Raw genomic sequence first — 25,817 nt, 5'->3', positions numbered from 1 at the left:
ATACACTTAAAGGTTATGATTTGGGTCAATAGCATAAGTATGGGCCTTAAAGTTTATTAGACCTTGATGGAGGGTCAATTAACCTACTATAAATTGGCTAGGTCCCTACTCCAAAACAAAATGTTGAATAAATATAGTATAGCTTACCTATTCAAAGATGTCATTTAGGGAAGTTTCTGGAGTAGAAGACTAAGTTACATCGAGAGGTAATCTCGACAGATAATTTCAAGTGATTTCAATAGGTTTTTTAGTTTCAAATTGCATGGAGATCCATGTATTTCTAAAACTTTAAAGTCTAATTCAGTATTTTATAATCTATGCATAGATTTTAGGATTGTAGTTAGATGATCTATTTTATTATGTTTTTTGCAAAATAAACCTTACATGTGGTATCAGAGTGATACGCATTAGGTTGTGAAATTTGAATATGGGAATTAAACTCTGAAATTATATTTTGAAAACACTAAATCTAGAGTGTTAAATTTCTTTTTTAATTATTGCTTTTAACAATTCTAATTTAGGATTCTTGAATCAAAATTAGATAGGTTAGGATTTATGTTGAAATTAGGATTTTGGTTTAATTTCTGAAATTAGGGTTTGTTTTAAATCAAATTAAGGTTTAATTCAACTGACTTTTTTTTTTGGAATCAAAGTTTAATTGAAATCCTATTAAGATTTAAAGTTTCTGGAATTAGGTTAAAATTTCAAAATTGGAGTTCTTAGTTAATAGATGATTCATCACTCTCGAGTACAAGAGCAGATATCTCAATGCATCATTTGGTTAATATAACAAACTAAAATCTATGGTCATAGTGGGAACAGGTTGGTGCCCAATCTAATGATTAGGCAATCGTTGTTCACCAAAAATTTATATCAATGATGAATTAAGGTAGACACTACTTTTTGTGCCTAAGCCTTGACAAGATATCGATTGATAAAAATATTTGAATGGATAGTAATCGTATAATTGAAAGGTTAAAAAACAGTCTTCCATTGATTCTTTATCAGTTAGGGAGCCATGGTGTCTTTCGAGATGTTACTCATTGTTTGTGAATAAACGGATAATTAATTTTGAATTAATCACAACTTTATTTAGTGCTAACACAATAAATAACTTATAGGTCATACACAATAAAGGGTAAATAATCATGATTGAGAGGTTAAAGATTTATTATGCCTAAAGTAAATCAAACTTGAACATGGTGATTTGGAACTTTATTAATTAGTAAGTATGAATTCAGTCATATCATAGTTTGGGTTTTACTTAGATTCACAAAGAATCTTCTTAAACAAAATAGTTTTTTGCATAACTATTGAACAGGCTATATACTCAACCTCTGTTATGAATAAGGCTATACATCTCTGTGTCTTATCACTCTAAGATATTAACTCTTTTGGAGTAAGAAAACATAGCCTAAATGTAATTTGTGTTGGTCTAAACATTTCCACAACTGGCATCTAAATAGCCAATCAAACGCAAATTCAATCCTTAATCACATAATCAATAATCCATAAAACCTTTTAAAATATCAATCTGTTATAGACAACCTTTTAGTGTTCTTTTCAACATTTACTTATATCTACTAACTAGCCCAACAACAAAAACAAATGTCTAGGCATGTATGCACCATAACATACATAATACATCCGATGACATATGAATAGGTAACTATTGCCTATTAAAAAAAATATCTTCTATGAATGTAGCATCTCATAGTACAATTTTAGTTAATCTTCTAGTAGAATCCTCCCTAATAAATACATACCCTTTGCAATATTCTGTGTATCTAATAAAGATATATTCTTTTCTTCTCGATCCTAGTTTTTCAAACTTATGGGAAAAGCTAGGGAGAAGGCAACTTTTGGACAATTTATAAGTGTCCAACTGCCCTCCAACTCTCTCTAATAACTGTCTTTGGCAGTTAAATCAAATTGGGTTAGGTCAATCCGTCATGGGTGGACCTAGAACTAATATATATATATATATATATATATATATATATATATATATATATATATATATGTATTAAAACAACAAGATAAAACCAAGACATCAAGTTTACATGCTTATCATCATTTCAAGGATTCGATCATCATACATAGTAGCAACCTAAGGCTTTATTCATAGAAACATGGTGAAGAAACAAATCAGTTCAATCCCTACTTACTCAAATTCCTTTGTTTGATGATTTGTTGCCATCAACTCTCTTCTTCTCCTTACAACTTGTTGGAACTCCTTTGTACTTTAGTCACTCTTACATTGTAAATAAAGAAAAAACTCATTTTCTCTCTCTAGATAAGCACAAAGTTACAATTATGGGATAATAATCCCTAGAATAATGAATACGTACCTTTTATAAATTTTCTCATTATAACGACATGTACAGGTTTGCATGCTTAGTATGCATGGTTTAAAATGTCGAACATGGCATGTTATCCATCCGTTTGATATGTACATAATGTATAGACATACAATCTCCATATACAATCATACATCACCTTAAATATTCAATTCTTAGCTTATTCACAACCTAAACTCAAACCACAATCACATATAATTAATAATACTTATAAACAGATTGAATTACTCCTAAGACGTATTTATGAGTGTTACATGGATGACATGATATTCCATATGATGTGGTTGAACTTCATCAAGAGGTCACACCACCTTCAATGGAACTAAGTGAATTAACTTAACATATATAAGAATTGCATAGGTCTACCGAACTAAATCATAAGCCTGAGAGATTTGGATATCTCGTGACTTAGCATGGTGATGTATGGGTCATCCATGATGACAAGTCCATTAAATGACTTGAAGCCATGAAGTTTAAGAAAAAGACTAATAAGAAAGGTAAACATACATACCTATAAGGCATGATTGATTGCTAAGGGTTTCATATAAAATTGTTGGGTTCTTAGGGCATTGGTAACCTACAACAAAGCAAAATTTAAAACTTTTAAAATCAATCAATCCCAAAAACCTAGGCTAAGATACTCATTTTGGACATATAATTCATGAAAATGCATTAATAAACATAAGGTTTTAACTGAATCTACACCTGTTTTAGGTGGTTTTTTCATTTGTTATGTGGCTAAAAAAAAACATTATCCAACCTTTAAGAGGTGGCATCTTAGTATCAACACAAAACATGAACTTGAATGGAGGCTTATTCAATTATAAGAGGCTACTAGGGCTTTATGATTAAATATGGATGTTTTTGGAAATAAAGTCGATCGTTAGGGTTTTGTGAAAAATAACTCATTCTTTTTATTCCATGAATGCTCGCCTATTTATATAAAATTTTGATGTCAGGAATAGCTGGCACTTAAACAAGGAATTGTCATTCCTTTCCTTATAGTGGCGAATGGGCATCACCCATTAGGAACTTTCATTCTTGATTAAGGAAAAGTCAAACTAGACTATTTCAATCATATTAGACAAGCTCAATCCATTAGCGGTTTCACCCTCACTTCTAAAGACTAGGATTATCATCAAATAATTTTTACCTTTGAGTTCAGACCAACTTTTATATGTTGAGATCCATAAGCTCTCTATTGAGTCGATAATGCTCAAATTCGGATAGAATCTAAGGCCAGATCAAGATTTGCTTCTAGCAAGACATCATGACCACCTGATCAATAAACTATTAATAGATAAATCTTAAGCCTTTACAATAGCATGGTTACATGGAATGTAATCCTTTCGTCAACCAATGTCACTTGAGGTTGAGATATAGTCTATTTTAGTAGCTTTTCGATATGAATTGATACACATCAACAACTACACACATATTAAGCAATGACTTATCCCTATTGTTGTCATAGATTTAAGCATTCATGGATGTCTTTCAGTATTCTCATGTGAGATATTTTCTCCTATATTTGGGAGTGAAAAATCTTTTATTAATTGATCATAGCCTCCATATACGTTATGGTTACCTCAATTACAACGGTACGTTAGATAACATCAAACCATAATAATCTATACACGAGATGATCTAACGACCTTAAGTCAAAAAATCACATATACCCTTGGTGTTTTAAAGATTTGTTCCATAGATATGAAAGCAACCATCCATATGAAAATCTTTCAATTGGGTCAATCTAATGAACACACATATATAATGTGTACCCATATGTTGCATTAAATGGTTTACGAACAGCTTCGACACGTGAGAGTTGTTGTCACCTTTCAACAGAGTCACTCATCACTATAATAATCTCATCACTATTACAAGTGTCATTGTTCATAATAATGTTGGGATTATGAACACTTCTAGAATGACCACTTAATGTGTGTATAGGGTTCTCACGATCAGTTATTTAATCCCCTCATTACAGTTCTACACTTCTAAGGTCATATTATTTCACTTAATCATGTAAATGAGATACATATGAACTGAACAATAATGAATTTTTATTAATAAAATATATAAAATCACAATTACAAATGTCAAATATAATTTGTTTTAGGGTACCTACCCTAACAAAAATATGGTATTAACTATGATAAAATTGTAACACTTCTCTCTAAAATTCCTATTATTCGAAGAGAACTGTTACTTTCTCTTGACCATATATGCATGATAATAACAAACCAATGAATTCAAACACATTAAGTTAAACAAAATTCTAATAATAACCTTTTAATTTAAGCCATAAAGAGAGAAATCCCAAGATGTCATAAATACCATAACATAAAAAAATGTCTCTGATCAACATCTAACATGAAAATAAACATCATCAATATGTGTGAACATCAATTATAAAATCAACTACACAAAAACAAAAAGTGCCCTCATGCCTCAACTGCAACTGACCTATCTCTACATAGCTGTCAAATCATTTGTGACTTACAAAACATTAACCTAAAAGAGTCAGAGATATACACTTAATAAGTAGGAGTATATAATTTTGCAATCATTCTCGTATTTCCTTTCATTAATATTATTCTCATATTCCTATTTGTGTTCTCTTTCATCATCTAAGGTACTAATCTATTCCCAAATTCGAATGAGATAGAATGCAATGCATGTAAAATCATCTTTTTTAAATTAGTGGTGAAAATATTATTAAGACCATTTTTTTCAAATCAATCTCTATGTCGATCAAACTAAGTTGAGAACAAAATTTGACACCCTAACCACAAGACTTAATCTTTTAGACTATTATAGTTCATAGTATGTATGAACTTGTCCTAGCACCTCTTTATAGGTTCCACTTGATGCACTCTCTCATAAAACATTTTTGTGGGTACATACGATGAACGATACATGTTGTCTATAAGTATAACACCTCTCTTTGGGTCCATAGCCTATGTTACAAATGCCCTTTCTCAACAACCTTCCAAAAAACATGTAGGAAAATCATATTTTCATCATGACTCACAAATCTCACAACCTACGAGAAATTTATGTCATAAACATGCATCGAAAAATATATAGGTCCCATATATGCTTTATGGGATCTTTGTATCCCAAGTCGTTACCTTTAACTCTCAAAATATACACAAAATTTGTTTCTCAAAATCATCATTCCATGATATATTTTCTAAAATCATACTCTCGAGCCAATATAAATCTTATCTTGAGCTCTATCGAGCTTTCACTTATCTTGTACATGCTCATGATACTTAGACCCAATCATTTTCTCTCTCGCAAGTGCATTTTGGTACTTCGATGTACCTTATTCATCCCTTAAATTCTCATGGTATAACTTTATAAACAGTTTTTCATCTACCATGAACATATGTTCAATTCTCTTATGTATGATCATTCATCATCAATGAACAGATGTTCATTCTAGCTCAACATGAATGTTCACAACCTTCCTTTCATAATGTTCATGTCCTATCATCTTGTATGATCATTCATCTTCTTGATTCATTCTTATGTTATGAATGACACTCTAACTTATGTTCACATCTATACGTAAAACTTAAGGGTAAATTCATCTTTTCATTATATGAACAACCAAACACTCTTCTAAATGACATTTATCATTTTCATTCATTTTGATGATGTTATGACTGAATTCGAATTCATAAAAGACACAGACGAGCCCTGTATGTATAAATAGGTCAATGAAAGTGTGATATATTTCTGATATTATATGTTGATGACATCTTAATTATCATAGATGATATACTGAATTTGCAATTAATAAAGATTTTCTTATCTAAATGTTTTTCAATGAAAGACTTTCAAGAAGTAACTTACATTATTGATATCAAGATCTATTAAGATAAATCATGTAAAATGCTTAGACTAAGTTAGACTTAGTTATCTATTCTTGGTATCAGGAAGGTCAATGGGAATATGATTACATTATTAACATTGTATTTTATTGGCATCTTAATTATCAAAAATGACATACCAAACTTGCAATCCTTAAATAATTAGTTATCCAAGTGATTTTTTATGACTTAGGAAAAGTAATCTACACCTTCAATATTAGTATCTATTGTGATAGATACCATAAGTTGTTTAGTCTAAGTTAGAGTGCATGAATAGACGAAGTATTGAAGAAATTCAACATAAAAGAATCTAAGAAAGGATTTCTTCTTATATCATATGGCATTTATCTCTCTAAGGAAATGTGCCTTAAACATAAGAAAAGAAAGATAACATGAGTCAAGTTCCATATGCATATGTTATTGCATTGACCATGTATATCATATTATCTACTTGGATTGATGTCTAAGACACTTTGAGTATTTGTAATGGATATTAATCAAATATAGGCAAGCATCACTAAACAACCATCAAGAACATCCTTAACTACCAAAGAATAACTAAGGATATTTTCTTGGTTTATGAAGTAGAATAAGAGCCCATTGTGAGAAGATATAATCATTCAAGTTTCCAGATGGATAAAGATGACTTTAGATCATAGTCAAGATTTATGTTTAGTTGCAATAAATTGAATGAGCTATAAGCAAAACATTGTAATGAATGTTATAACTAAATCAAAGTGCATTGCATTGTCTGATGCAACCAAAGAGGTTATTTTGATCAAGAAGTTCAACACTAAACTTGGTGTGATTTCTAACAAAGTTACCTTATAGAGCTCTATAATAGTAACAATGAGGCCATAGCTTAGGAAAAAGAGCCACGATCTCACCAATGATCCAAAAACATACTTAGATAATTACACTTGATCAGAGAGATAAATCATTGTGGTGATGTGTACATTTGTAGGGTATGCACAAATGATAACTCGGATGTAGTGTTATTTGGTATTATAGCAATAACCGATTGACTATAGTACAAATGGAAGATTGTTAAAATATATGTTCTAAAGCCAATTTCACATGTATTAACAATTGAAATCATATTTTTATCAATAAAATGACATTTTCTTCATTGTATTTTAGTTTAAGTAAGATTATATGAATATTCTTAAGATAATAGAATTATGACAAGGAAATCAGTGTATGTTAACTAATCGTGGAAACTCTATGTTTACATATGATGGTCATTCATGAAATGTTTATAGTCTTAATATTATCTTGACTAAAGACACAAATAATATAGTTAGGAATATTATAATGTTGAATGATCCAATCAAAAGGTGATAAAAAATCTTACATGTCAAAGTTGTATGCATGCACCAAACTAACACACCAAAATGATTTCATATGAATGGTTGTCTCAATATCTATGAAATATATCCTTTAATTAAAGAAAAGTGGTTTTTATCACCAGTATAATCATGATTTTGTCTTTGCTTGACTTTAGTATCTTAATTTATTAGAACAAAGAAAGGCCAAATGATTTTGTATTTTTTTGTTGCGTTAATCAAAAATAAAATTGGTTGACAAAATACTTTCAAGTTGGATTTTGATTATTCAAGGGAGTTGATATTTAGACTTTGGCCTCTCAAATGTCCACTAGGAAAGTTTGGTTACTTATTTGACTAACTAATTAAATTACCCACTTATTAGTGGGGGTTGTAGACAACTCTGGCAACACTATTTTCTGAATTTTATCAAAATCCTCCTTTTCTTAGCCTTTTTCTTCACTTAGTTTTTGCTGTTAATTAATGCATTTCGTTAAGGTAGGCGAAAACTAATAATAATCATCATGATTCACTTACTCGAGAACACAGGGAATGATTTAATGGAGGGTGGATAAACATACGAAAGGGCATTGAAAAAGTTGATGTTGAGAAGAGTAGAGCCATAGAAATTGAAAGCAAATGACAGCCTTGTCTCAAGGGGATAATGTCCTTGAAAGAAAAGACTAATATCCACCACCAAGAAGCTGCAGTGGGTTGAGAAGAGAATAAAGCAAAGAAAAGTACTACCCATTAAAAAACCCACAACACAATGGCAAAATAAGTTTCAGAAAGAAGGAATTTCTTTGTCATAATGGTATCCTGTTACTTTACTATTTCTTTCTTTCTTTTTTAATCAAACCCACCGCCAAACCTTTATAAACTAGTATCACTTCAAATCAAAGATTGACATTCTTGGTTGGCTTGTTCTCACTTTGCCCATTTTTAACAGTTTTTGGCCTCTACTTTAAGTTGCCCCACCCACCCCTAATTCGATGTTCTCAGCTGAACTCAGCCATCCAACTATGACTTGAGCAAAATCAGTTGTTTATGGAGGAAGCTTTTATAGAGATTAGGATGAATCCCGATATGATATCACATGAAAGCCACATATTTCCAAATGGGTTTCTGTTGAAAGGCTGAGAATATGTGTACAACAGTATATATATATATATTTCAAAGTCTCTTTCTTGCTATTGAGTCCTTACCCACTGTTTCTTTTATTATTTTTGTTTCCTTTTAAGTTGTGGCATCTGAAAGTCAAATAAATTAAAGGCAAAATAAAGGAAGCCTCAATGAGTATTTGACCATACAAATTATGTAAACGTGTCCTGAGCAACGTTCAAAACTCCTCTGCAGTCGGCTCTTCCTAAACTCTAATTAGTTCAATTATTAGCCTTCCTACCTGCCATCGAACTTTTTTGGCTACGCAATTGCAGGTTGAGTAAACATTATTTCACTTCGAACAGCAAGAAGTTTTACAAAAGAGGACCACAATTAGCCATTCAGATGATACATCTAATGGAGATTTCTACCAACAAACCCATGCATTCAAAATCCTAGCAATGAATAAGACATCTATTCACAATTGAATGGCACTAAACCATTATATTATATCACAGCTCTACAACATCAGTTGGTCGATCATCCTTACACATAACTAGCTATTGTCTAATCCAAAGCCTATCCCTAATTGAGACATCTTCCCTCAAATTATGTATCTTCTATCTTCTCAAGGGAAGAGAAGTGTACATCAACATTATTAATACTTTCTTGATTGATTTCAGTTCTTGTAAACAATTTTGGCAAAACATTCCAAATCTTTTTTCTTGGTTAGCTCCTTAGTTTCCACATCATCTTCAGTTTCAGATTGAGTAGGTGCTGTATATTTCCAACTTGGAAATATAACTTCAAGTAAGACTGGGGATCCTCTTCACTCCGGGCTTTCTTCAGCTTGTCAATAATGTCGCTTAAAGCTGAAGCCTTCTCAGGCCACTAAAATTTTACCTTTTTGGTCTCTTCCCAAGTTTGCTTTCGTCATTAAGCTCATTATTATCCTCCTCATTAAACTCACAGTTTTGTAACTTCTTAAAACCCTGATCAACAATTTGATCTTAGCTTCAACTTCAGCCCTGAAATCATCATGCCACTGTCTTCTTCAGTGGAAGTGGAATTAGGGTTTGATAAAGAGGACTCATCCTCGTTGATAGATTTCACAAAAATACCTCCTCCAGTAAACTAATATTCTGCATACAACGGTCAGAAGCTTCATTTTCCACTTCAATATTTCTATCCCTGTATTCCTTTAGCTTGCAAAATCTCCATTCATTCATAACAGTGGCATCCTGAAATATTGTGGCTCATATCAAGAAAATTTATATTCTTACACTATTTTAAGACAATCTTTAGGGATGACAACAACAATGTACCTTTCTGGTCAATGGTTTCCTTGAGCACAGTGGCATTTGGACATTGTTGAATTGAGCAAAATTGTTGGAAAGTTGCCTAAGTGATGCAACTCTGAGCGAGTTCCTGAAGGAAACGCAACAAGGAAAAACAACCACTTTAAAACTGTAATTCACCCTGAAGCACCAAAAATTACAATTATGCATATCTCGTACTCATAAAGCAAAGAAATCACAACTGAAAGAACTTCTAAAGAATCTCATAATTGGAGATTACTCATGAAAAGTATGTTGTTTGTAAAGGCCACTAAGACTTCCAAGGAAAAACAATTACAAAAGAGAAGTGATGTAAATATTTCACTTCTTCAACCAATTGATCACTCCAATATCAAGCTTCTGGCATCATCACATTCTGTTAATTAAAGAAGCATATACTCAAAAGTCAATTTTAGTGGACACAAGCTCCCACCTTAGCAACTGTGCAAAGAATTGTATCACTCAGAAATTAGATCATTAGCATTAGCAATAGTAGAACAATACAGTAATTTGAGAACCGATATAAATTCAAAAAATAAGGGTGCTGGTAAGTGCTGTCGTTTATACTCAAATTAAAAATCTTTTTCATCACAAGCTAGAAAATTTTGGATCCCCTTCTTTAGGCCCAATTTTGAATAACTCACTTTGCCTTTTCCCTTTAAGAATATGTGAACCAACTGAGACCACTACACATAGTTTTTCCCGTTCAACCTATATGTTCCCTAGATATTTTGTAACTCGTTGCTCTGAACTGAAATATATCCTCCAATGATCGTAGTTATCGCAGTTGTTTCCAATATGTTGCTTGTTAGATCTGCATCCGTAATGGTTTTTCAATCTTAAAGGTGATATTAGGAGAGATGTAGGGTGAATATCAAGAGAAAAATAATGTCTAGTCTAAGAACAATGAACCTAGAGCTCAAATACCATGATAAAAATTGAATGGTAAATTTAATTTTATTACTCTTTAGGAATAATCTTGTATATATACAATTGATGATAGAATATGGAATTGAAAATTAGGAACTAATTCAATTGACTTTCCTATCTAAATATAGGAAAATAAACTGAATAATAAAATTGGAACTAAATTCCAAACAAAATAGTAAAAATCTACGATTTCCTGAAAGAAAAACTTGTATTTCTCGACGAACAATTACTCTTTTCACATATTTCGAAGTTAAAATGGCCAAGCAGCCATACGAGGAATTTGTTTTTCTTTTAATTGTTGATTGGTTATTATACCAAGCTTCCAAAGAAATCCATATTATTAAAGAAACAAGGTTAGCCTGTTGCCTAACTCAAAGATGAGGATATATAAAACATCTTCTAGTTAAGTTATGGTGAAACTTAGTGACAAACTTATCAACATCTCAAGAGAATTACTACTTCTATGAAAATAAAAAGATTGTTGGTAATTGTGAAGAACAAAAACCAAAGGAAAGAGAGAGACAAAATAATTCACATGGTTCAAAGACCTTCGATGAACAAGACAACATATTTAGGAAGTTACAATGACAACTAAAACTTTCCAACTCTCATTATTATTATTTTTTTTTTCACACTAGAGTACTCTCTAAACTACCCTAAACAACCCTTTTATACCAATCATACAGGATAAACTAAAATGAATTAAAATCCCACTAGAGGAATTATCATTTTATAGAAGCATTCACACTTTGTTTTGAACATCTACTACAAGATCAAGGCATCAACACCATCTAAGTAAACCCAATCAGATGAAGCCTTATGAGTAAATTCATGTTACCTTAGAGCATTAAACAAGCCAAGTTGAGCTGGAAAGGAGCAACTCAAACTCAATAAATTGGAATATTTACTTGAGTTCAATTCAAGTTGTGAGAAGTATGCTCAAACTTGATTAACAAATTGCATGAATATGTCCATTTAGTACACAAAATGAGATTTAGCAAACTTACAAACAAAAGGAAGCAAACACAAGCTGAAATAAAGCAAGTCAGGTTGTTTTAAAACCCTAATATTGGTTTGTATACCTAGTCAAGCTGTATATATCACAAGGAGTTCGATTAAAGTTCAACTTCTGAGAGTTGAAGCCTTTTGATTATGAAATTGTTATCCTACAATCATTATTATTCAATTCTGGTGATTCTAAATTATAACGGTAAAAATTATCGGATTTTCAAATTATTAGCAACTGATTTCAACTTAGCTGTTACTTTTTCTTTTTCGAAATTAATCTTGGAGGTAATTCACGAATTAACTCCAAAATTACGCAGAAGCACCACCACCACTGGACCCAAAAAAGAAAGAAATTATAAAAACAACTAGCAAAGAAGATGAATATAGTTACCTAGAGCAAGCGACGTTGCTGCATTGAATACACTTGGGCTTGTTGAGGCCGCGGAGAGTTTTTTGCGGCGTTTCACGATGCAAAGTGGCGGCCAGTATGGTGTGAGTATGGGAGGTGTTGTTACTTAAAGCTGGCGATGAGGCGGCCATTTACGTTGAGTTTTTTTGCTCTAGTTTTCCCCGCTTCAATTTGTTTGCCCACAGATTTAAAATAACAAAGTGAGGGTGTAGTTTTTTTTTTTTTTTTTTGTAAAGAAAAGAAAATAAAAATTTAAGAGGGATCTGAGGGACGAACCAATATTAATGAAGAATACAATTAAGTGGATATTTTGGCTATAAGTGATCAAATTGTCTGATGGGCTTGGGCCTGAAATAATTGCCAACGTAACAAAGTAAGAAGTTGGCAATTGACAAAGAAGCGATAAAGTTCCAAACTATCTACAAAAACCAACCTAAACTTAAGTATCATTGAAGCAAGATATTTTATGTGGTATGGACAATGAACTCCAAGGTGTAACTTTGATTGAATTCCTATGCATTAATGCAATATATAATATAGTTGAGAATAGACATACTTTTAGCTTTTATTGTACTTCTCTACCCCATTGAATAACCAATCATTTACAACAACATTGAGTGCTTGTTATTTCTTTGTAAAGAATGGGCAATAACAGTGTCATCATTTTATCTTATTCTCGCATTTGACCTAACATAATCTGATGTTGACAAATCCATCCAAATTTCTAACCGATGTTTTGTAAATTAAACTTAATATAGGATCTTTATGTAAAATATACCTGTTACACTCCTACACTTATGTGTTTTATTTTCAAATTAACATCTTGGCAACATTGGCCAAAAAAATCTTCATAAACTTTGGTCAAATTACTACTTATGCATGACATACTTGTGTAATTAAATATTCAATTAACACTGAAAACAACTTCATAGTTAAATCACCAAATTTAGGTAACGTATAAAAGATGTAATAATTGAAACAACTCACTATGTAGTGTAGATTAGGTACTACGAATTCTTACTAATGTCATTTGGGTTGACAAATGCTTAAACCATTTTCATGGACCTCATGAATAGAGTATTTTAGGATTGCTTGGATAAATTTATCATCTTCTTCATTGATGACATCTTGATATATTCAAAGAGTAAAGAGGAACACTTGAGATTCGTCTTGCAACAATTGAGAGAATAGTAATTGTATGCCAAATTTAGCAAATCTGATTCTGGTTGGACCAATATCCTTCTTAGGACACATGGTGACAACTGAAGGTATTTTTGTTAATCTGAGCAAGGTTGAAGTCGTATTGGACTAGAAGAGGTTGAAGACAACTCTTACAAAGAGGTAAGAAGCTTATTGGGATTAGTTGGATACTACAGAAGATTCATTGAGGGGTCTACGAGACTAGCTAGACTACTCACAACTCTTACGAAGAAAGAGAATAGTGGATAAAGGCTTGTAAGGAGAGCTTTTAAGAACTGAAGAAAAGATTGACTTCAACTCTTGTTCTTATGCTACCAGAAGATATTGCGGGGTTTGATGTCTTCATATATGCTTCACATAATGGTATAAGAGTAGTTTTGATGCAATGAGGCCACATAATAGCATATGTCTTGAGACATTAAAAGGACTATGAGACAAGATACCCCACACATGATTTAGAGCTGGCAGTGTGTAGTGTTCACCTTGAAAATCCAGTAACACTACTTGTATGGGTCGAAGTGCAATTTCTACACCGACCACAAGAGCCTAAAGTATTTCTTCACATAGAAAAAGTTAAACATGCAATAATGATAGTGTTTAGAGTTAGTCAAGGATTATGATTGCAAGATAAGATACCACCTTAGAAACACCGATGTCGTAGTTGATGCACTTAGTAGGAAAGTCTCCTTGGCACAGATATTTACACAAAGAGAGTTATAGCAAGAGATAGTCAGGGAACAGATTAAGATATTGATTAGTGTACTAGCAAGATTAGAGATAAGATCAACATTTATAGATGAGATTTGAGCACTTTAGGCTAAGGATGAATGGTGTAGAAAGATTAAAGAGAGACCAGTAGAAGACCTCAAGACCAAGTTCCAAATAGAAGACAAGATTTTAAAGTTCCAAGGTTGAGCATACATCCTTTAAGTAGTTGATTTGAGACAGAAAATTTTGATTAAGGCTTATAGTTCTTTTTACATGATCCATCTAAGAGTGTAAAGATGTATAAAGATCTAAAGAAAAAGTTTTTGGTAGTCTAACATGAAGAAAAATGTGGGTGAGTTTGTTGCAAGATGTATCACCTATCAACAAGTTAAGGCCAAACATTAGGGACCGGATAACTATTATAGCCTTTAAGTATACCTAAGTGAAAATAAGGGTACATCTTGATGGATTTCATAATTGGGCTCTCGAGAGCTCAAAAGGGTTACAATACATATTGGGTGATAATGGACGGACTTACTAAGTCAATGCATTTCTTATTAGTCAAGGATACTACCTCAACCGATTAACTAGGTCAAATCTATGTTTGAGAGATGTTTAGATTGCATAAAGTACCTCGCACAATAATCTCTAAACATGATACTTGATTTGTGTCCACATTCTTAAGAAGTCTGCAACAATCCTTAGGATCAACTTTGGCATTCAACACTACATATCATCCATAAATAGATGGGCAAATAGAGAAGACAAATCAGATTATAAAAGATATGTTTTAAGTCTACTACATGGATCATAAGGCCACTTGGGTTAAAATTCTTCCATTAATGAAGTTCATTGATAACAATAGTTATCAAGTAATGATAAAGATGGCACCTTATAAAGCTTTACATGGAAGAAAATGCAAGTCACCTCTCTAATGGGATGATTTAGGTGAAAGAGCTATACTCGAGTAGTCAAGAAAATGCAGGGCCTTAGATGACCAAAAGGATGATAGAGGATGTTCAATTAATTAGATAGCGAATAAAGTAAGCCTAAGATCATCAGAAAAGTTACATAGACAAAAAGAGAAAAGATCTAGAATTTGTCATAGGAGATTGATTCTTCATTAGAATGTCTTTTTACAAGTATATGATAAGGCCTGGAAGGAAAGGGAGGCTCACCCTAGATTTATCAGTTTGTTTAAGATATTGGAGAAGATCAATAAGACAACTTATAAACTTAACTTATCAACGAGCATGGATCGCATCCATAATATGTTCTATGTTTCATTTCTTTGTAAGTACATGGGAGACGTATCCCACGTTCTGAGGACTAAAAAGTTGGAGTTAACAAATATTCTTCTATACGAGGAGCGACTGGTGAGGATACTAGATAGAAAAGAGAAAATACTTCAAAACAAGTGAATTCTCTTAGTCACAGTCCTCTAGAGAATCTAAAAGTCAAGGAGACTACTTAGGAGGTCAAGTATGACATGAGAGATCATCATCTGAAGCTACTCAAGTCAAATTTTGATGACAAAATTCTAAATAAGGAGTTGAGAAATGTAACACCTTTAGGTACGCTTTACAAGCACTAGTGTCATTTCCCAAAATTTTTTTTTTTTATTCGTGCCAGAATTAGAAATAGAATTTCAATTGGATCGAAAACAGAGAGGGGCCTTATTTGGGCCTGATGGCTAACCCAAGTATGTGTGAATTAGAGAAGAAAAAAAAAGAAAAAAATTAAAACAAGACTTCCATAAAGTGGGAAGACCTTGTGAAAGAAGGAGATTGTTGCATATATAAGGCAGTTTTCCTCCAAGAATTTGAGTTAACTTCTTTCACCTGTATTCGAAGGAGGGAGAAAGCTAAAATTCAATAATTTGAGACTGATTTTATGTATCATCTACAATGCGTCCAATGTTATTTTGGTCATTTGCCTCTTGAATTATATTTTATTTCTATGTATAAGTGATTTCGGGTTTGCACAACTATGTAAGAAAGCCACATGCTCATGTATGTGTTGGCAAGGGCAAAATGCTCTTTTTTGTTAAGTGCATGAAAATTGCCTAAGTCTTGAAGACGCATATGCTTGTGTATGGTCAACATGTTTGAATTTTAGATATGGATCAATTTTATAGTGATTTTAATAACTGTCATTAATGGGTAATGGTATACACGCTTGTATATATGGACTACATGGTCATGTATCATGTATTAAAGTGAAAAATTTTAAAAAAAACAAATGTATTTTGGCTCATTTTTCTGTATTATTTTTAAAGAATTTAAAGAAAAATTGAGAGGATTTAAGAGTTCTTGAAGGCAAAGGATGCAAGGATCGTGAAGATTTCTTTTTAGCCATGAGAAGATTATTGTTATGCCGAAAGTCAAATTAGTAGCATGGACTTCCCTCTGTATTCTATTTAATGAGTTTAATCATCGAAATTATGAGATGCTATATGTATAATTGTATATATAAATTGAATAGGGAATTGGTTATATTGTTATGTTGATGTTGGTAAATTTTGTTCCTATGAATATTTATGCATGGAAATTTAATAAAGTATAATGATTATGTTGGGTATATAATTGGTAAAGATTTAAAGTAGTAGATTATTGTGTGCTCATGGAATCTGTAAATTAAGATTATGTAATATGATTTGGTTTGTAATGAACTAATTTCATAAGGTGATTTTAAAAATGTTACGCAATTGGAAATTGAGGAATTAAGTATGACCATTGATATAAGACTTGTATTTTGTTGTCATTGGTGTGTTATGATATGCGATAAAAAGCCTAAGGCTTGATAAGAATAATTGGATAAAAATAGTTTGTGGGAAATAAGCCAGGAATTGATACAGAGGTCGAAGACAAAATTCTAGAAAAATAACACTACACGCTTGTGTATGATAAGATACACAACTATGTATAATTAGGCATGAATAGTCCTAATGTTAGGTTAATTCATAGGCATGTTAATTTGGGATTAGGCACATGTCCTTGTGGTATGGGACACACGGTTGTGAATGCTACCCTAAGTTGTATACCTATGTATATAGTCTGCATGCCCATGTAGGTTGAACAAATACACCCTTGTGTATAAAGGGTACACCTCCATGTATGTTTAGGGAAATTTGGTGGTTATCTTGTATGAAGTTAGTAATGATCGTACAAAGTTGCAAGACTAATATATAGTTATAAGAATGACTATTTTACTCTTATGAGGGATGAATATAGGAAAATGAATAATAAGATCCTAACGAAGGCTATCATGATTAGTGTGGCCCTAATGAAGGCAAAATGAGGCAATGAGTGATTGAGGGTGTCTGATTGTGTATTTGACGACATAGACCTTAACTAGATCTCAACATCTAGGATGTTTATGCATACACTAATATTGGACGTCTTAGCATTTAGAATATTTATGTGATATTACGAAAGACTCGAGGTCTTACTCCTATTAATCATAAAGTGTATTAGGTGCACTTTATGATTAATATATGGGATGTCTCATGCTTTGACCAAGCATCTAGGACATTGATATTTATCATTTGGCATTAGTCATCTGAGATGACACTACCATTGGAAATTAGACATTGGATGTTGAAATATTCTAATAAATATACGAGATGTTAGAAAAACATCTGAAATATCAAAATGAGTTCAGATATGGAACCCTATTATGATTTATGGGTATTTTTAATTTTTTGTGTTAAAAAGTCACCCACTTATTGAGTTTTTCACTCACTGTATTTCTTTTGTGATTTTGCAGGTAGGATTATAGAACGACAAGGTGATGAGGAAGCTTATAAGTCAGCTCAGCATACTGCATAAGTGAGAGGCAATTCTGTCATTTGCACTTGTGGACTTTATTTATGTGTGTTTATGCATTGAGTTAGATTTGGATTATTATGCACTTTGGTTTTGTAATCTTGGATTTCAAACACACCTTTTTGAATTGTGATTATGTAATGTTGTTTTAATTTATACACTTTTTAGGATTGTGAGAATTTTATTGTGATACTATGCATTTATTATTTGCTGTTTGAATTTTGGCAAAAAGTTTTAAGTTAACAAGTCTTTTCGGTTACATATTTTAGGTAAAGATATTTATCTGAAAAGGGGTGTTACATTTTCAACAACCAAAAAGAGTGAAGAAAAAGAGGAAAAACCCAACCAAGCCAATTGAATTTGCACTTCCTTGTTTCTGATTTTTGGGAAGAAAGAAAGAAAAGCATAACCACTGATAGCCAAGAAGAAGCCTTCGATAGCAATAAGATGGGAGGAAAAAGGAGCAGTTTATGACTACCATATTCTTGTTGAAAAACGTAGGTAAGTGTGGGTGTTTTCCTTTAAATTTTTTTTAAGTTAAATTTTGTTAAAATCTTGGCATGTTCTTGAGAACTCGAGTTAAGTTCCTGTTGATGTGATTATTAGCATAAATTATGGCATGATATTAGTTGTTTGTGTGCAGGTTTTTCCTTGCTAATGAATGTATTTTGCATGTGCAAATATGGCTAGATTGTAATGGTGATATGCATGAATTTTGATAGATTGGTTTAATGGCTTGCATGTGCTATGCCATTCTTACATGTGGAAATTCTTAGTTTGTGCAATTTGCACGTTTTGATGTGTTAATGTCATAATGTTTTTTCTTTTTGTAAATTGTAAACCGACTAAAATAGCATGTATATGTGGTGGTTGTTGGGTTGGATGAGAGGCCATGTTTTAACTAGAAAATCTACCTTCTAGGGATGCCAATAAGCTTTTGTAAGGTTTCTTATGGGACTTCTACATGTGCTCTTGAATGTGATGTGTTCAGGTTGCAAGTACAAATGGGATTTCCAACTAAAACCGTAAGTCATTGTGAGAATCAACCTATAAAGAGAAATTAGTATATTATTCGATAAGATTAGTTGGATAAAAAGCCGAGCTTTGGTTAGAAAATATGCCTTTTGCGGACATTGACAAGCTGCCATGAGGCCTTTTAAACATGATGTGTTTGGGTGGTGAGTCCAAATTGGATTTTTGGACAAAAATAAGGCTACAAGTTGCCCCGAGAATTAGCTTATAAATTCTTTATTGCGGCCGTTAATTTTAATTTTAAGAAATTCTTTTGTAGCCGCTGTAAATAGGTTTTGAAACAAAATTCCACGGGCAGTAAGGAAAAACATGCTAAACTTTAATTTATTTTGGTGATGTTTACCCAAATTCTGACAGGGAGAATCATACATGAACCTATTGATTCCTATGTTCGTATACGACTGAAGATATGTCATACTTCGAAGGGAAAATATAGACGTAAATTAGTTATTAGAATTGTGATAAGTGTGATTAATATAAAAGACCTATTAAAGTACCGAAAAATACTTGAAGGGTTAGATACCTGAGAGAAAAAGTTAATACAAGGCCAAAAGACATATTCCTACCTAAGGTTTGGTGTAAGAATAAATTCACAAATGTGGGGTTTTAGAAACTCAAATAGTCACCTGTTAACTTAACTTCTATTAGAATTTTCAGTTAAATATAAAGGTAAAATTGTCTTTTTAATAACAACAATAAAAAAAATTTTAATATCTCATTTTCCCCTCCAAGTTTTAAAAACTAATAACTTTATCCCTACCTAAAGATTTCAATTTTTAAAAAGTTACATTTTCCCCCTAAAGATAGTTTTTTTTCTTCACCTCTCTGACCACATCTCTATCTCTGGTGACCTCCCGTCTCTAGCGATCATGAAGCATTATCTTGTCATCTAGATAAAGTGTCATCTGGACGATAAAGGATGATGTTTTATCATCTAGATTTGAATAATGAAGCATCATTTGAACAACACTTCATCAATCTAAACAACAAAGTGTTATCCTTCATCTAGATAATGATACCATGCTTCATTCAATTTGATGATATCGATAAAAGAAAAGAGAGATAAGCAGTCACTAGAGATAAAGATGTGGCCAGAGAGGTGAAAAGAAAAGCCTAGGTTTAGGGGGAGATATAATTTTTCAAAAATTAGAAACTTTATGAAAGAGTGAAGTTATTAGTTTTTAAAATCTGGGGGAGAAAATGAAATAAAATTGTACTTTTTAATATTATTATTGAAATGATGATTTTATCCTTACATTTAACTGAAAACTCTAATGGAAGTTTAGGAATAGGTGGGTGTTTAGATTTTTAAAACCCCGCAAATATGAATCTGTCTTTACACCAAAACTTGGATAGGAATAAGTCTTTTAGCCTTAGTACAAATACGAAAGACACCTAATGGAAAGGTTTGATATGAACATAAGAAAGATATCCGAAAGGTTGGATACACAAAGGAAGATAGTAAATATGATCGAAGAGAGAATAAATCATAGGCAGAGATTTGATTGGACTCGAGATAAGTTTGAGAGAATTTTGAAAGACTGGGTATTGATAGGAACTAAATATCCCATTGAGATATTAGATTATTCGATACCTACGGGATATAGAAATTGAGATTATTAGGCTAGTAAAAGAATACTCATGACTTAGGCATGCTTGTACATAGGGTAAAGTCATTCGATTAATGTCTGTAGATTGAGAGAGATATTGTTGTTAAGACTATGGTTGATTGGCTAGGACTTACCAAGACAAAAAAAGTTTATCAATTAGGGGATCATAGATTAATTTAACCAAGATTGTGAGTCTATCAATTGAAAATAAGTGATTGGACAACTAGGACTTGAGATAAAATGACCTAGAAAGTGGTCATAAGAGTAGGTACATCAATTCCTTGAGATTTGGGTTAGATACTGATATCTTATGATTCGAGATTAAGATAACCTAGGTTAGTAAAGGAATGAGAAATAGATTAAGACTGAGATGGGTAGGATAGATCATTCCCACTTATTGAGTTTTATACTCATTCCCTTTCTTTGTATTTTATAGGTGACAAGATTAGAGGTGATAGCGGTGGTGAGGTGACAACTTAATAATAGAGCGACATGCAAGAGAGAGACTCATAGGCATTGATAACATGATTGAAGAACTTTGATAATATTATGATTATAGATTTGATTTTATTATCTAGTACATGGATTATTTATGAAGTGGAGATTTATTATTATGCTTAAGGATTATTTCGTAAGACTTATTTTTAATTTTCATAATAAAATCTTAAAGAATTATTAAGATTAGATGAGATATGTTTGGCTTGAAAGATATAAATTTTAAAGTAGATATCATTCATGCATATAGATTTTAGTAACATTTTACCCTAAAGGATAGGATTTTCAGGATACAGTATTACATTTTTTATGTTTTCTAAGCATTGAGTTATGAGATTTCATATACAAAAATCTTGTAGAACATATAAGGGATATAAAGATCCCGTGAAACATGTGTGGGACGTGGAGATCTCACTAATACAGAGATATTTACAAACACACATGAAAACATGTTTGTTTCATGATGATTTTTATGAGGTATATTTTCAACAAGGTCGTTGCTAAAGATAACACCTATGACATAGACTATACACCAACAAAGAATTGTTATACCTACCTAGAGGATATGTTGTTCACTTATGCACCCATAAAAAGGTGTTATTAGAGAATCCATAGATTTGCACCCATATAATAGTGTTAGGACATGTTCATACATATTATGAACTGTGATACCCTGACAGATAGAATCATATGGCCAAGGTGTTGAATTCCTGCCTCAACTTAATTTGTTGACATAGAGATTTTGATGATTCTATAAGAATGATTTTGAAAAACAATTTCAACAAATGATTTTACATGCATTTACATTTCATGATGTACCTTGGATTAGGAGAGAGAGAATACAAAAAGGAATGCGAGATTAGAAATATGGAAAGGAATAAAAGAAAAAGATCATAAGATTAGAAACTCTTACTTACTGAAGGATTTATCACTTACTATTTTCCCTTTGTATTTTGTAAGCGATAGGTTAGTGGGCTATAATGCATGAGAGGGACATATGCCATTTATGATTTATGATATGTTTGTGATTTAGTTATTTATTCATCTATTGAATTTTTATATACACATTTTGATTTTATAAGTATATTATGACATCTTTTGACACTTCCAAGATGTTTGGATGATTTTATTTATTAATATGAGGTTATTTATGGTATTTTAAATGTCCAATTGTGTGTCAAGTGTTATCATGCTAAATTAGTCATGATATGATTTGAAGTTGGAATGAAATTAATTCAAGGTAATACGATTTTATTTCTGAGGCAAACACTTTTGTTTTAAAAAAAGTCGTGATTTTTTAAATGTGAGGGTAAAGTGTAACACTCCCTCTAGAAGTATTACCCTTCGAAGGAAGACGTCACTAAATTGTCTATTTTGAGCACGCATTTATTTAAACAAGAATAATTTATTAAATAGATGAATAAAACCTCATTTATTAAAACTTGTAAAATTATCGAAATACCTTTATCAAACTAAACCAAAAGCGTTCAAAAGAGGTTAAATTATGAAATGTAAGCTCAAAATCATAACATGTGTAATTTGATACATAAATAAAATTTAATAAAATAAAAGCTATCAAAGACGGAAATGCCCTCATTGCTCTACGCCCCACAAACTATCACTCATTCCACAGCCATCACGATCTCTTATACCTACACATATGAAATTAGGAAAATAAGTGATAAGAATACTCAATAAGTAAGAGACTTCACTAATAACTTTTACTAAAATCTCCAAAATGCCCTTAGTCTCAACTCATGCTAACTCTATCATTTATAGTTGTTAGACACTCTTGTAATGACTAATATGAACATGGAAAGGGGGTGAATAGGTTTTTAACAATAAATTAAATGATACACTATAACAAATTCCAAAGCAAACTTTACAAACCACATAACCAAAACACCAACAATAAATACAATAGTAATAAACTTTAAAGTAGAAATAAATAACAACAGTAGCAAAAATAAATAAGAGCAGCAGCAATAAATAACAATATTAACAACGATAATAACAACAATAAATAACAGTAACAACAAATAATATTTAAAGAATTTGAGTTATAGAAGAAATGCTCATTTAAAGTGGTTTAGAGTTTTCTCTTGCAAGCCTCCTACCTCCACTTCTCCAAGCAAACCGCCTTGGAATTTCACTATCTCATGAAGAATTTTCTACAGGTAGTATATACGAGATTTCACCTATTACACTAGTTAATACGAGATTTCACCTATTACACTAGTTAATACGAGATTGTGCCCACAATGTTTATTTATAAGTTATGAAAGTATTAATGCCTTTATAAGGCTGTAAATATAAGTTTAAGTGCACAAAACTCTCAATGAATAAAAGTTGAAGCTTAATGAGGGTTACACAAAGAAATCAAAGTAATATTTTTCTCATTTTTGTTTTCGGCTTTTTTAGATATTTTCTTCTCTTTTTCTCTGCTCTTTTGCTCTTTAATTTGAAACCAATTTATAGAGTTAGTTGATTTCCATTGGGTTGAGTTACCGTCGAGAGTCGTCTGAAAAAATTTGGCAAAGAAAAAGGACCTCAATCAGAGTTACAACAGATAGTTTTAAATACTTCAATGGATAACTTTCAACACGGGCAGCAAAATCATGTCACAAGCAGCTTGCTTTATTTCTATGTTTAAAAAATAATCCAGAAGCTTGAACGGGTATATATCGACTTGCGCACAGTTGAAGTATGGGTTTGATTTTAAAAGAGACATAACTAGAAAGTTCTGAAAAACTACAAGAGAGGGATGAACTTTACATGTGTCACACTTGTACTAAATTATGTGTCACGATTGAGATAATTTTCAGTATGGACCGACTAGGGCAATAAATATTTGGACACATGGCAGTGACGCATTAGACAACTTGGAGATGACATCTGACAACAATCTAGATGAAAAAGTGTCATGGCTAGGAAGTTTTTCAAGTGGCCCAACTAATGCAATTGGATACATGACAATAAACAATAGATTGGAAGCTTTCTTGGACACATGGCGACAAGACATTGGTTGGAGGCAACACTTGACAACAATTTGTGAAGACAGATGTCATAGATAGGACAATTTTCAAATGTCCCAACTAGGACATTTAATGCATAAGTTTAAAATAATTAATATTTAAATGCATTAGTTGATTTGGGTCAACTAATTTTTAAAAAAAATTAATATTTAATTTGAGTCATGGTTGGACAATTTTACTCTTTTCAAATCATTTTATTTCTAGAAGACTAAACAGTTAATGCACAGTTTGGTCACGTGATAGGTACAACTAATATTTTCATCAATATTTTCTTGCTTCAAATTTATCTACAAATTTCACACTTTGTCCATTTTGTAATGCATTCTAGCATTTTTTAGACATATTAGTAAATTAAACTTAGATTTTTATCATCATCAAAACATTAAGAGTCAACAATCTCAACCTTTTTGATTTATGACAAAAATTTAGTTTAAAAGGAAAATATAATACAAAGTGAGAAATTTAAATATAAATCACAGTTACTCCCATTCACTTTTAGCCATAAAAATATTTATTTTACTAATTTCTCCCCTTTTTTATTAGCAATAAAAAAAAAATTTGCATTACAATCATCAGCAAGCAACAAACTTATATAATAATCAAGTAGAAGCATTAGTAGGCGATAACAAACTTATATATTGCTTTCAAATTTAATAAGTCATTAGCCTAATCTCTCCCCCTTTTTTGTTATAAATAAAAAAATTGATAGATTTTCCTTAGTTGTTTGAATATCCCAAAATAACAAACAAAAGAAAAACACTCCTAATATCAATCGATATCAATCAACCAACTTTGCAATATCATTATCAAAATAAAGCTAATCCATACCATCTATAATATCATCAAAAGGAATCATATCATAAATGCATTAAAACAAATCAGTCATATCCATAGTATGAATTAGACAGTAGCATAAACCACAACTTTCAATATCCATATAAACAAGCAGAGATAATAGCATGCAATAGCAATATCAATATCAATATATAAGAAATGAGTGTCAACATCAAAATAGAGCAAAAATAAAATAAAATAAGAAACCAAGATTATGAAATGCATGATCACAGATGATAATGCATCCAATCACAAACTTCTTGTTGAAAACTATCATGACCCTTTTTTAAGCGTTGTTGTTCAAGCATGATATGATTTTGCCTTTCATGAATGCTATTCAGACAAAGATGGAAGGCCTAAAATCCTTCGCTTATGAAACTCATCATATTAGCATATTGAGTTTGGAATAGGTTTATCATTTCTTCACCTCCTATTCTGGATCATTTTCTTGTTAGAGAACTCGATCTTGAAATATTACAGGGTGGTGGAGGAACTTAATACTCGGGAGGAATTTGTTCTTCTTCATCGTCAATAATTCTTTGATGTCTTAGATGGTAAGCTCTAAATTAATAGCCTTTTTGATTAGTTTGTTTGATCAATTCCATCTTTATCAAGGATTAAGCTGAAATGAGGTTTGGATCTTTGAATTGTATAAGGTAATATAGATCTTCTTCTGCTAGGTTTAATCCAAGTTTTCTTATAATGAAGAATACGATCATGTCAGA

At 31.6% G+C, this 25,817-nt stretch overlaps 1 protein-coding gene across 2 annotated transcripts; it reads right to left on the bottom strand.

Annotated features, from left to right (window-relative positions):
* Positions 1-9,006: 9,006 nt before the first annotated feature.
* Positions 9,007-12,615, bottom strand: LOC123204182. Of its 2 annotated transcripts, none has more exons than XM_044620764.1 (3): positions 12,334-12,615; positions 9,993-10,146; positions 9,007-9,908 (listed from the first exon to the last, which is right to left on the bottom strand). In XM_044620764.1, exons 1-3 carry the CDS (start codon positions 12,480-12,482, stop codon positions 9,777-9,779), a joined length of 435 nt encoding a protein of 144 aa, XP_044476699.1. In that variant the 5' UTR covers positions 12,483-12,615; the 3' UTR covers positions 9,007-9,776. The 2 variants fall into 2 exon arrangements, with proteins under 2 accessions (XP_044476699.1, XP_044476700.1); XM_044620765.1 differs by having other exon boundaries at positions 9,993-10,095.
* Between the last annotated feature and the right edge of the window lie 13,202 nt (positions 12,616-25,817).

This window comes from Mangifera indica, chromosome 20 (assembly GCF_011075055.1).
Source record: "Mangifera indica cultivar Alphonso chromosome 20, CATAS_Mindica_2.1, whole genome shotgun sequence".
Taxonomy (NCBI): domain Eukaryota; kingdom Viridiplantae; phylum Streptophyta; class Magnoliopsida; order Sapindales; family Anacardiaceae; genus Mangifera; species Mangifera indica.
The sequence above is the reverse complement of the archived record's forward strand: the minus strand, read 5'-3'. Positions and strand labels throughout refer to the sequence as shown.

Coding starts and splice junctions, on each gene's coding strand:
- LOC123204182 (XM_044620764.1), bottom strand. CDS start 12,482: ATGGCCGCCTCATCGCCAGCTTTAAGTAACAACACCTCCCATACTCAC. Junction 10,147..12,333: donor AGCAACGTCGCTTGCTCTAG/GTAACTATATTC, acceptor TTGGTGCTTCAG/GGTGAATTACAGTTTTAAAG. Junction 9,909..9,992: donor GGAAACCATTGACCAGAAAG/GTACATTGTTGT, acceptor ACAATATTTCAG/GATGCCACTGTTATGAATGA.